The following is a 12,931-nucleotide window of genomic DNA, read 5'->3' on the forward strand; positions in this document are numbered from 1 at the left end:
AGGGACCCACGGAGAGCAGGGGGCAAGGGTCCCACGGAGAGCAGGGGGCAAGGGTCCCAAGGAGAGCAGGGGGCAAGGGTCCCACGGAGAGCAGGGGGCAAGGGACCCACGGAGAGCAGGGGGCAAGGGTCCCACGGAGAGCAGGGGGCAAGGGTCCCATGGAGAGCAGGCGAGCCGGGCCAGCAGTCTTAACGCACCCTCTCCTGTCTCCCCCACCCCCATCTCTGTCTCTGCAGCAATTCGGAAAAATTTTAGACGTGGAGATCATTTTTAACGAGCGGGGCTCCAAGGTGGGTGCCGCCCAGAGGCCGCCACCATTACAGCGCCCGGCTGTAGGTCCCGCCAGGCTAACGTGTGAAATGTGCGTTTCCTTCCTGGAGAGCTCCGAGCCTGAGGACCCCTGAGCGACACGGGTGCTTGTACTCCCCGCTCCTCCGCCCGCCCCACCCTCCCCACCCCGCTGTCTGTGTTGTCGCTGCCGCTGCTGAGGCTTCCTTCTCTCTAAGTCGCCAGGACCTCTCTGTCTGCACTTGGAGCCCCGGCCCCTGGGCCTGGGTCCCCAGCCTTCGAGCCGCTCTCCTGGAGCTGTCCAGAGACTCGGTGGAGGGCCTGCAGGGGGCAGGCGGGAGGGTGCCCGCTCCTGGACGGGAAGACCCCCCCGCCCCAGTTGGGGCTCCTGGGGTGACGATGGGTGAGGCTGCCCCCACTCTGGGTCCAGAAGCCCAGCCTTGGCCCCCCAGGTGGGGTGAGGGCAACAGTCCTGGACCCTGGTCAGGTCAGCATCTCTCTTATAGCTCTGGCCTGTCCCCTCAAGTGCCAGGCGGTCAGCTCAGGTCAGGCTCAGGCCAGGCCAGCAGCTGCCCCGCCCCCGGGGCCGTACGTCTCCCGGGCATCCTGCCGGTGGCACCAGGACAGACCTCTGGGCTGCCCGAGTCTCTCCTTCAACTCACCTGACTCAATCCCTCTCTCTCTCTCTCTCTCCCCGCCCCCCATTGCCCTGCCCCCCCCACTCCCCACGCCTCCTTTTTTTTCCTTTTTCTCATCCTATGTCTTTCTCTCCATGTCTGTCCTTCTCCGCTCACAGGGTTTTGGGTTTGTAACTTTTGAAACTAGCTCAGATGCTGACCGAGCCCGGGAGAAGCTGAATGGGACGATCGTAGAGGGACGGAAAATTGAGGTGCTCAGATAAGTGTGCTGCGGCAGGGACGCCCTTGAGAGCCGCCTCCGGTCACCCTGGGCCCCGACCCAGCCCCGCTGCTGCCATGCAGAGAGCCGGGCCAGGGCCCCATGGCAGGGCCAAGCTGAGACCGGAGCCGAGCCCACCACCTGCCACCCCTTTTGGGTCTAGACTTCAGGCTCACCCAAGGGCCCCCCACCCTGCCTCCTTTTTTTTCCTTTTTCTCATCCTATGTCTTTCTCTCCATGTCTGTCCTTCTCCGCTCACAGGGTTTTGGGTTTGTAACTTTTGAAACTAGCTCAGATGCTGACCGAGCCCGGGAGAAGCTGAATGGGACGATCGTAGAGGGACGGAAAATTGAGGTGCTCAGATAAGTGTGCTGCGGCAGGGACGCCCTTGAGAGCCGCCTCCGGTCACCCTGGGCCCCGACCCAGCCCCGCTGCTGCCATGCAGAGAGCCGGGCCAGGGCCCCATGGCAGGGCCAAGCTGAGACCGGAGCCGAGCCCACCACCTGCCACCCCTTTTGGGTCTAGACTTCAGGCTCACCCAAGGGCCCCCCACCCTGCCCCCTCCCTCTCATTCCTGGAAAAGGTCCCCAGCTGTGGGGCTCAGCCAGACCCTGGGAGCAGCCCCAGAAGTCACGTCTCCGAGGCTTGGCGGCTCCAAGGACCTCAACCAGCCCAGTCTGCCCGTGGTTGGGAGGAGGTCATTAATCTCGCCAAGGAGCGGCAGCTGCCCCGTTCCCCCCTCCCCATGCTGCCCCATCCTGCAGTTTGCCCCTTGCCTTTATCCTCCAGAGGGCGGGCAGCAGTACGCGGCCAGAGCCTAGAAAGAGATCCAGCCCAGAGGCGCAGAGGGGAGAGAAGGCGAGGGGTCCCCCGACACTCCCCCCTCCACCACCCCTTCCGGGGGTCTGCGTGTGCCCTGCTCAGTGCTGAGGCTCTGGTGTCTGGGAGCTGGGCTTCCCGAGCAGGGCGGGCAGCGAGGGTGGCCAGGGAGGGAGAGTCAACGGCTAGTGCAGAGCCACTGGAAGAGCGGTGGAAGGACCTGAGGGAGGGTTTCCAGAAACAGAAGGAGTGCCAGAGGCGCGGACCTCAGCCAGGCTCCAGGCCAGCCTCCAGCAAGCACAGGCTGCGGCCCCAGGCCCCGGGGGCTCACACTGACGGGGGCGGCGGGGGGGGGAGGGGCGGGGAGGCAGTACGGCCCAGACCCCTCCCTCGAGTTCCACACCTGCCCTGTTTTCTGCTCCCTCCGCAGAAGCCCTCCTCCTTCCTACACCCCAGCCCAGGCCTCTGGGCAGCCTGACCAGGCCTTAGACGTCTGCACAGTAGGACCCACTCCCTTGGTACCTACCTGCTCCTCCCCCATTGGCCTTGCCCCCCCACCACGGGCACGTGGGCCCCCCGCCCCCGCAGAAAGCTCTCTGCTGGCCTCAAGGGAAAGGGATGCTGCCCCCACGGGGAGGGGTGGGGGGGGGGGGGGGGGCGAGGAGGCAGTACGGCCCAGACCCCTCCCTCGAGTTCCACACCTGCCCTGTTTTCTGCTCCCTCCGCAGAAGCCCTCCTCCTTCCTACACCCCAGCCCAGGCCTCTGGGCAGCCTGACCAGGCCTTAGACGTCTGCACAGTAGGACCCACTCCCTTGGTACCTACCTGCTCCTCCCCCATTGGCCTTGCCCCCCCACCACGGGCACGTGGGCCCCCCGCCCCCGCAGAAAGCTCTCTGCTGGCCTCAAGGGAAAGGGATGCTGCCCCCACGGGGAGGGGTGACCACCCTGGTGCCCACAACCAGGAGGGCCTCAGCAGCCAGCCACGGCAGGGAAGTCTTGGGGGCCGTTCTGTTGGCTGCGCTTGAGAGCGCTGTGGGGAGAGCCCACCAGCCGGCTGCTCCAGTGGCCTTGGGTGGCCGGAGAGAGGCTGGGCTCGGTGTGTGGGAACAGTCCCGTGAACGGCAAGAGCCAGTGGGACTGCACACAATGCCCAAGCCGAGGGCCCGGGGCCTGGGCCAGGCTGGGCACCAGCCAGTGCTGGGAACGGCGATGGCCCAGGTTCTCAGCCGGGGGGTGAGGGGGCGGGCAGCACTCGGAGAGAGGAGGCCAGGGAGGAGGGCGGGCCATGGTGGGGGGCCAGGCGAGCAGTGGAGGCGGTCCTGTGCCTCGCCTGGGTGTCCCAGGGCCTCCTCCCCAGCCCCCAGCCCCTCCGAGGCGGCCACGGAGGAGAAGTTCAGAGCAGGACCAGGCGGCCAGTGGCCTACAAGCTAATGTTCCCCTCAGCCTCTCCCTCCCTCTCTCCGGGCAGGTCAATAACGCCACGGCCCGAGTCATGACCAACAAGAAGACTGCCAACCCCTATACCAACGGTAAGCGGCCCAAGACCCCAGGGAGGCTGCAGGGGCCACCGGCGGGGACAGGGCCCAGGAGGAGCCCAGGCTGCTGGAGGCCGGCCTCCCTGGACGCTGAGTGTCCCCTCATGTCCCGCGGGCAGAAGCGGGTGGGTCAGCGAGGCAGCAGGAGAGCTGGGGCCACCCGCCTCCACCCACACACAGCTGGTGAGACCCCCGTGCTTTCCCGAGCGTGGCCGCTCCCAGAGGCCGAGGACAGGCTTCAGGCGCAGGGGGAAGGTGGCCACTTCCCGGATCGTTCCTTATTTTCTAAGTGCCGAGGCTAGAGGCGCTCGGTGTTTAATGAGTATGATGACAGTTCGAGGGACAGCCCCCCACCGCCCACCCCCGGGCCTTGGAAACACGGAAAGGTTGAGGCCCCGCTGGCCGTCGCGTCGTCAGCTGAGCAACGCGCCCGTGTGCACCTGGACCCGACTGTGAGCAGAGGCGGCCAGTCTTCTCTGACACGAAGCTCGTGATGCTAAACGCTGGCCGCGGGGAGCGGAGGCGCGGCTCTCGGCCGCGGGGAGCGGAGGCGCGGCTCTCGGCCGCGGGGAGCGGAGGGGCGGCTCTCGGCCGCGGGGAGCGGAGGGGCGGCTCTCGGCCGCGGGGAGCGGAGGGACGGCTCTCGGCCGCCGTGTGGCTTAACTCCACCGGGCAAGGATTGGGGCGGGGACTGGTTTGAGTGTAGCTGGAAACTCTTTGGGGCCTTTTGGACTTTGTTCCTCTAGCCAGGGAGCAGCAGCCCTGCTCCACCAGGACTAGTCTCCTGGCAGGGCGTGGGCTTTGCTTCCCACCCCCGCTAGCAGGGAAGAGTGGACTGAGCCACCCCCAGACTCTCTTGTCCCGGTCTGATCAGATATACGTGGAGTCAGGGGACGGGCCGGCATGGAAAACCTAGGGCAGGACAGTGGGCGGATCTGCCACCTGACTCGCCAGCTGGGCCCCCCAGTCTGTCCTCCTGTGGCAGGGCTGGGGCACTGGCCAGACCCCATTTAGACTAGATGATTGTCGCTCCCATCCTGCTTTTTTGAGGACTATCAAAGCTCAAATTCTTTCTAAAAATCTGGGGGCTCCCCGGCTTTGCGCCTGTCCTGAGCACACGCTGTGTATGACTTCAGTGACCTGGTACTCAGCACAGGAAGGGAAGAGGTAGACGTTTTTACAGGGCCAGGGTGATCCTGGGGGCTGCGCAGCCTCTCCCGAGAGCCACACACCCCTGCTTTCTGGGAAGACCTGAGGATGTTGAGGAACGTGGGATTCAGAAGAGAATCCATCCCTGAACAACTGCACCCTTAGCTCGGAATGGGCACAGAACCGAGGCCGGTCGAACGACGGGGAGTGGAGAGAGGGAGAAACCTCTGCCCACTTCGGTGGCAAGCATGGTTTCATTTAAACATCTTACTTGGCCTGGGCAAGAGTGACAAGGGCTGCAGTGGGCCAGCCCTGGGTTCCCTGCAGGTGGCAGTGAAGCCCAGCTCATGGGCTCTGTTGACTGAGGCTTGACTCTGCTTAACGCTCCAGAGGACTCTAGTTCATCAGTCAGTCAGAGGCGCAGAAATTTCCACTTCAGGAAATAGACTCACAAGGTTTGACCAGGTGTTACTATTTGCTGAAGAAACAAAGGATCCACCCAGGTGGGTCTCAGACTGCCTCTCTCACCTGGGGTCCCAGACAGTGAATTGGGGCCAGAGCAACAGGTGGAGGCACCCAGGATTCCAGAATTAGCAGAGGGAGGTGCCAGGGCCATCCGAAGCAGAAGTGCAGCCTCTCTGACTGCACCCAGAAGAGCTGCCAGATGGGACCTAAGGGAGGTGGGCTTGGGTCACTGGCTCAGGACTCTGCTCCATCGTGGATTTTTACTAAGAAGACTCAGTTCTTGGGACTGGAGGTCTTCCCAGAAGATGAAGCGTTTCTTCCCTCCTGACCTGTATTTATAGAAGATTCCAGAGGCCTAGCAGTAACGTTCAGACACAAACATCTGTGCTGGTCGTGTGATGGTGGACCAGAGATGGAAGGCGACCCACAGTCTCACGGAGAGTGTGGAGAACGGGCCCCCAGGAGGAACAAGGCCCCAGAAACTCTGTCCTGGACACCTCCCGGCCAACCCAGCAGTGGGGCTGTTAGAATCTGGGCTTGAGACGTGGAGCTGGGCTGGGGGTGTGCTGCAAAGATGAGACCCTGATACGCTGAGGGGCCAGGGGCTGGGCCTGGTCGGGTGAGCTGACCCCACCCTCACTTCCTGACCATCTGGAGCTGGTACAGGCTCAGCTGGCTGGTTTCTACCCCAAGAGCCTCAGGTGGGAGCAGGCCTTCACCCGTGCACCTGGGTCTCTGGTGGGAGAGGATGACCAGCCTGCCCACCTGCAGAGCAGAAGAGGCTGGGGCCCAGGGAGTGGCCAGGAACGTGGGTCTGGCATCCCACAGCTGGTCTGGCTCTGACGCTCTCCAGCCCTGTGATTCAAGGCTGCCGCGCCTCCCTGAGCCTCCATTTGCTCATCTGTAAGATGGGAGGTCGTGACACCTTCCTCGTTGGATGGGTCTAGGACAGTGTGGCATATGGTAAAGTGGTCAGAGGATGCTAGCTGTCCTTCTCGTTATCCCTAATCCCAAGGCCCATCCTCCCCACCTCCTCCCCCGGCAGCCCTCCCACCGGCTGCTTTGGGGGAAAACAGACACAGGATAGCAAAAGCAGGACTCAGCACTGAGAAAGGGAGCCCCTCGGGAGCCCCGACCCAGGACAGAGACGGGCAGGAGGTGAAGGAGGTCGCCGTGGCTGAGGCCAAGCACCTTTACGGCAGCCTCTGACCCTCTTGGAAGGCAGCCAGGTGCCCACATGAGACAGCTCCCATGAAACTGGGCTGTCAGGCACTGAAGTACCCAGGCCACCAGCAGCCCCCGTCCCAGCTGGGGGCCTACAGACGTTGCATAATAACGCGTTCCACTTTCCCTCCTAATGCTCTTCTGCGGACACTGCAGACCCCAAGCTGCTGGGGCCAGTGCCCCAGGACAGGGAGGGCCTGGGGCAGGCTGGGGAAGGCAGAAATGTGAAAAGAATCAAGACACCAGGCGGATCGTTAGGAGTGACTGGGTCTCTGTCAGGCGGCAGAAGGTACTCAGCCAGTGAGGCTGCAGCATCCCAAGAGGGGCCCAGGGACTGTGTTCCTGCCTAATCCATCTACCCTGACTGCAGACGGAGGGGTCCCGCCCGTCCTCTGCAGTGGCCACGGCCTCAGAATGTCCCAGTGGGGCTCATCCTGGAGTCTTTGGGGTTCCCAAGCATAGTGTGAGGCGGGGAGACAGTGGGGAAGACAGTGATTGGGTTTCTCTGCTTCTCTTCTAGGCTGGAAGCTAAACCCGGTGGTAGGGGCAGTTTACGGACCTGAATTCTATGCGGGTAAAGGCTGGAGCTGCGGCGCGGGCTGGGGCGGGCCTGGCCGGGTATTGGGCGGTCATTGGCCAGTCGTCCTGGGTGGGAGGACGTGGCCAGGGGCGTGGCTAGGCGGGGACGTTTTCCGGTGGGCGCGGCCAGGTCGGGGCGTGGTGGGCGTGGCCATGTGGGTGTGGCCGGGCGGGATGTGTGGCCGGATGCGGCCGTGGTCAGGCCCCAGCCCTCCTGCCTCCCCTCCTTCCCTTAGCCTTCTCTCTCACACTGTCTCCTCTCCGACGCCCTTTCCCGCAGTGACGGGGTTCCCCTACCCCACAACCGGCACAGCCGTTGCCTACAGGGGCGCGCACCTACGGGGCCGGGGCCGGGCTGTGTACAATACGTTTCGGGCTGCGCCGCCCCCGCCCCCCATCCCGACTTACGGAGCGTGAGTACCTGGGGCGCACGGGGAGGGAGGCTTGGAGAACGGCCCCGGGGGCGTGGGGAGGGGGGCGTGGTGCAGCCAGAGGGGCTAGGCAGCCTTTCCAGCACTGTGGCGCGGGGGTGGGGGGCGGTGGGAACCCCAAACTTCACACTGCAGTCGCTTCCATGTCAGTACACCCACCTCCGCCCTGCCACCGGCTCTCAGGGTCGCTGGCATGTGAGGGACGTTTAGAGCCCCAGCACCTTGCCCAATGCTTTAATGGGTGGTGGTCGGCCCTGGAGCTCAGTGGGCCTTCTCTAAGCCCTCCCTGGTCCGTTCCCCGGGGCCCGGGGCCCTCCGACCCTAATGGGGGGGATACAGCTGCCTGGGGTGGAGCAGGGGAAGGGTAAGCAAGGTGGGCCGATGGGCCCCTGGGTTTGTGGGAGAAAGGAGCTGACCAGCAAGGGTGTTACTCTATTGTTATACCAAAACAGGGCACTGGAGCAAACGCTTGTTAAAATGCCAGTCCCATGGGCAGGGCTGGCACCCTGCCCCCTCCCTCCTCAGCAGACACCGGAGCCGGCCTACCCCACCTCTCCAGCGTTCCCACCACTTTCTTGTCCGTTTGCTTCCAGGGTCGTGTATCAGGATGGCTTTTATGGTGCTGAGATTTATGTAAGTGCAGCCCCGGGGGAGGGAGGGTGGAATCTGGCGTTTCGTAGTCTCAGTGAACAGTCAGTGTCTCCCACTCTCCCTGCCCCACTCCCCCCACCCCCTCCCGTCCTGGGAGCCCAGGGGGCGACCTCAGCACAGGTAAACCTGGGTTATCTGTGCCCAGGGTGCGAGTAGCAATGGATCCCCCAGCAGCCCGATGAGCCACGCGTGTCTTCTCTGTTTCACAAGGTGTCAGTTGTATGATGGGGGCAGTGGGTGAATCTCCCATATCCCTAACAGCATTGGGGTCACTGAGTGAGCCCCCATAGGCACCCTGTGTCCATTGCAGAGGCCAGGAGGTAGAGGCTCCAGGGCAGACCCCTTGATGGGATCCTGTCTCCTCACTTCTTTCATGGGGCTGCACTTACTGCTTCCTCTAGCTCGGAGCCCTTGCTGACGACCCCATACCCCACCCCACACAAGACCTCATCTCCATCCTGGGCGGTCGCCTGTAATTCAGCAATCCATTGGTCAGGGCTAAGACGTGGTCTGAGTTAATGCCCTTTGCCCTCGTCCCATCCCAGTGTCCAGGATAGCACCGAGTCTCCATACCCATCAGCATCAGAGTCAGGGGTACGCTGGCCTGGTGGCAACTCTGTGAGCACCTACCGTGTGCCAAAGCTTTGAACACAGCCAGACATATCATTGATGCTCACCCGTGTGTGTTGAACGCACAAATGGACACATCAATGAATGAATGAATGAGGTGAACAGAAACCCCACCTTGAACCATGCCACGAAACCAGAAGCCAGGTGCCCCCAGGCCTGCACCAGCTACCCCTCACCTGGCCAAGATGAAGTTTGAAATGCTGTGTCCAGCCCACTAAGCCCGTGTGCCGTGTCCTCCCCTTACCCTGCAGGGAGGCTATGCCGCCTACAGATACGCTCAGCCCGCAGCAGCCGCGGCCGCCTACAGCGACAGGTACCCGCGGTGGGCGGGGGCGGGGAGAAGATGGATGGGTCGTCGGGCTGGGCTGGGACAGACAGGAACCCTCACCCACAACACTCAGGGCCTGGGGGGGGCCTCCCCTTGGTGGACACAGGGTCTGGACAAAGGAGAGCAGGTCCACGTGAGCTTGGAGACCCCAAGCCAGCAAGCCCCAAACTTCTGTAATCACTTCCTGCCTGCACGACAGGGGATCCTTGGGACCCCCCCGGTTCTCGGGTAGCGGACAGCTCCTCTGATGCCCAGCCCTGGAGGCCTGACCCCCCTCCCCAAGCTCTGGAGGCCCGAGTGAGAAAGGTAATTGGGAGCCTTTGCTTCTGCTGAGGCACGCCTCTGACGCTTCTCAGCACTCCCAGGCCTGAAACCCTTCGACCCCGAGGAAGAAAGGCAGAGTGTGTGCACCTTGGGAGCAGAGGCCTCTGCCCACCTGAGAGCGCACCCGGAGGCCCAAGGGGGGGTTCTCTTTTGTTTTGAGGGCAGGTCTTGGCGGGGGGCTGGCCTGTCACCTTTCCCTGTGGGCACTCGGCCTGTTGGCTGCAGAGCTGCAGGGTGGGGAAGCGTGCGGGCTCCAGTACCGGCCAGGTGGTGGGCGCTTCGTGGAGGGCAGCCATTGCGTGCCGGCTCTGGCCTGGGAACTGCCCAGCCCTCCCCCTCAGGGGCAGGCGGCACCTTTGGACCCACACCTTCCTCGCAGCCTCACACTGCGTCTCGGCCTGTGGGTCTCGTCGGGGGCGCAGCAGGCAGCGCTGGGGGTCAGCACTCGCTGGGCGTGTTCAGGGGGTGACCGGCTGTGTTCCCCCCAAACAGGCAGGAAGAAGAAGGGGGCGTGCAGGGGAGGGAGGGGCCTTGGGGCGCCGTCTGGGAGGAGGCAGGAGACCTGCTGCCCCCCCCACCTGCCCCGTTGCCCACACCCCACCCCCTGTGCTCACCTCCCCAGTTATGGCAGAGTCTACGCGGCTGCTGACCCCTACCATCACACCATCGGCCCCGCGGCGACCTACAGCATTGGAACCATGGTAAGGAGGCTGGGGCCCGGCTGCCCTGAGCCGCGAGGAGACGGCTCGCGCTGCAGCCGGGTGGTGGGGGCAGCGAGCGGGCAGGCCCTTAGGGGAATGACCCAGCCCTCGGCCTGGTGCCTGGAAGACAGAGGCCTGGATTTGCGTTGGGGGAGGACTTGCCCCTTTGTGCCCTCGTGGAATTAGAGGGAGGCAGGTCTGCCCAGACAGCCGGCTGCCCAGTCATGACGTCTGGTCGTCTGGGAAGCATTCTGGTGTGGCTTGGTTTTCTGAGCCCTGTAACGAAAGTCCCGTCCGGGCCTTCCATTCCCCTCACCAGGAAAACCAAACAGAACCCTCCGGCAGAGGCTCCAGAGGCAGGCAGGGCCTCCACTTCCCCTCATGTGGCTGTGTCCGTGCCATGGTCCCTCTGTGTTCTGTCACCCCCTTGCTGTACCTTTTCTCACGTCGAGGTGGGGAGCAAGGGCTACCTGCTGTTTCTCACCCAAGCCCCGGCTCCGTGGCCCCTCCGTGGCTCCGGCTGAGTCTGCAGGCCCTCTCCTGGGGAGATGGGGCCTCTGACCACGGGCCTGGGGCGGGGCGGAAGGGGCGCACTCCTGATGGGCTTGCTGAGGCCGGAGGTGTGTGGGCCAGTGTGTCTGTGTGTGTGCGTGTGCATGTATGGCCAGCTGTTGACACATACAGCCCAGCTCATTCTGTACCCCCAAATCTGCTTGCAGTGGACACCTACCTCCCAGGCCCGTCCCACCCCCAACCCCAGGGGGTGTTAATGTCGGTTTTTAGCTAGCTTGGCATCCAGCATCAAAGATGAAAACATTTTTGCGGGGGTAAAGAGGGAGGAGGTTCAGAGACAATACGGCTTTTTTTTCTCGTCTCCCTTGTTTCTGATTACTCCCTCCCAATTTTTGTTTTGTCTTTTTTGACGTTTAACGAGCCTCAGACATCCCAAGCAGCCTGCAGTGCCTGCTGGCAGCCATGGGGCCCAGGCCTCTGGGTGGGGGGCCCACACCCACTCCTGGATGGAGGCCCCAAAACCGTGGCTTGCAGGCCCCTTGGCTCCAGGATCACCCGGCTCTCTGCAAAGCTGCTAGCTAAAAGTGTTAGGTAATTCACAGAGGGTTCCCTCTTATGTTTTCTTTTATTGATTTTTTTTAAGGTTTTTCTGGTTTTTCCCCCAACTTTTCTTCTCCGGCACTTGCCATTTTCTTCCTTTTTCTGGGGAAACTGGTGGGTAGGGCAGGAGGTTCCTGTGCAGGCCTCCCCGACCCAGGGGAGCCCAGGGGCACCGGAGAGCAAGAGTGCCAAAGGCCTGTCCTCCCAGCAGGATGGAGGAGGCGCAGGGACCCCAGAAGGCCCCACGGAGCTGGGTGAACAGATGCAGCCCCTCCTGGTAGAGCCAAGGCCCTGGGAACCCTGACAAGAGGCCCCTCCACCCTCCCGTGCCTGGAGGGGCTGAGCCCTGCCCCCGGCAGCCCCGCTGGGCGCTGAGGAGGTGGGGTTCTTGCTCAGACCTGCCCCCCAGATTACAGATGACAGAGAAAGCGGGCAGGGAAGGGCCAGGCCTGAGCCAAGAGAGCGGCCGAAAGACATCTCAGGCCTCGTTATCCAGAAGCACCGTGGCTGGTGACCCCAGCACCTCCCTGACCCCAAGACCGCACGTCGGAAATAGGCCCAGGGCCCCTCCTGCTGCCACGACAACCAGCGCCCATTCTCCCCAAGGCAGACCACAAGGGGGGCAGAAAACGGGATTTAGCTATTTCTCTTTTTGTTTTTCCTTATTTTTTTTTTCTTTTTGCTTTTTCCCCCTCTCCCAAAAGGCGGTACTGATTGGCTGTTTTTCATCTTTGATGTTGCAGGCTAGCCTCTGCCGAGGAGGGTACAGCCGCTTCACCCCCTACTAGCAAGAGGCCCAGCCCCTAACAGCATTCACACTGACTGCCTAGTACACACCAAACCCAGCAGTCCAAAACCAGGCACAGCCACCAGGAGGACAGTGCGCCCCTCCCGGTCCGCGACACGCACCGCTGACCTCTGCGACTCTAAGTCCATAGGTTTTACCTCCGGCCAACTGGTCTCCCCCCCACGATGGCGTGTGTGTCTTTGACCCTGGTCACCCCCGTATGTCTGAAACCTTGGTTCCTATTTTTGACTCTGTTGACGTTGTGCCCCCCCCAAGCCATTTCAGGTACAGTATGCACACAGTGGGAGGGGCTAGGCTGGCAGAAGACCCCTCCCCAAGAACTAGCAATAGAGCCCGAGAGGGCCACGCCCACCCCCCGTTCCCCATGGAGACGGCAGCCCGGCCTCCCCAGGAAGCTACCCCAACCAGTCTGGGCCCGAGCCCCGGCCCCTCCCCTGGGGCTCGGGAGGCAAGGGGCTCCCGTCTGTCTGCCCCAGTCGGTGGGTTCCTATAGCCTCAACAGTGCTCCTCCCCATCGTCACCCAGCTAGTCACAGGAGTAAGTGTCTCTGCCCTCCTCGTCCCCATCCAGCTAAGCTGACATTTCTGATTCAATTCTATTGATGTTTCCTGCTGAAGTTGTCACAAGTCATGCGGGAGCCCCGCCAGCCTCAGGGGTTCCTTAGCCTCTGTTACAAGAAGGGAGAGCGCAGGGAGAAATTTCCCTGCCCCAGAGCCCAAAAGCGGTCCAGCCCTGCGGCGCCCGGGGGCCCTCCGCTCAGCCCCGCCTGCCTCACCGCCCACCGTCTGTCCTCTCCAGCCACGGTCTTGAGATGGGGTCCCTGCCAGCCTGGCACCTGGGTCTGTGCAGCGCCAGAGTGCAGCACCACGTCCCCTTCCCCAGGCTGAAACGCTCTTATCCAGGTCCATTTCCGGAGGGGGAGTCTGAGTGAGAGAGCGCGGGAGGGCGGTGTCCGTCCTCCGGACTCCCTGGCGGAACAGTGCTCAGC

General features: G+C 63.1%; 1 protein-coding gene across 5 annotated transcripts in view; it reads left to right on the forward strand.

Moving 5' to 3' along the window:
• Positions 1-12,609, forward strand: part of RBFOX3 (RNA binding fox-1 homolog 3) — a 22,479-nt gene extending 9,870 nt beyond the window's left edge. For 2 of the 5 annotated variants that reach the window (XM_024130521.3, XM_055090548.1), the window contains exons 3-11: positions 237-290; positions 1,085-1,177; positions 3,474-3,534; positions 6,899-6,952; positions 7,238-7,370; positions 7,841-8,021; positions 8,921-8,982; positions 9,944-10,022; positions 11,879-12,609. In XM_024130521.3, coding sequence (XP_023986289.1) covers positions 237-290; positions 1,085-1,177; positions 3,474-3,534; positions 6,899-6,952; positions 7,238-7,370; positions 7,841-8,021; positions 8,921-8,982; positions 9,944-10,022; positions 11,879-11,923 — 762 coding nt within the window. In that variant the 3' untranslated portion in view covers positions 11,924-12,609. Of the gene's footprint in view, positions 1-236; positions 291-1,084; positions 1,178-3,473; positions 3,535-6,898; positions 6,987-7,193; positions 7,371-7,840; positions 8,022-8,913; positions 8,983-9,943; positions 10,023-11,878 lie in introns of all 5 variants that reach the window. The other 3 variants (XM_024130523.3, XM_055090549.1, XM_024130524.3) reach the window with 2 other exon arrangements.
• Positions 12,610-12,931: the final 322 nt, after the last annotated feature.

Source organism: Physeter macrocephalus, chromosome 14 (assembly GCF_002837175.3).
Source record: "Physeter macrocephalus isolate SW-GA chromosome 14, ASM283717v5, whole genome shotgun sequence".
NCBI classification, from domain to species: Eukaryota; Metazoa; Chordata; class Mammalia; order Artiodactyla; family Physeteridae; genus Physeter; species Physeter macrocephalus.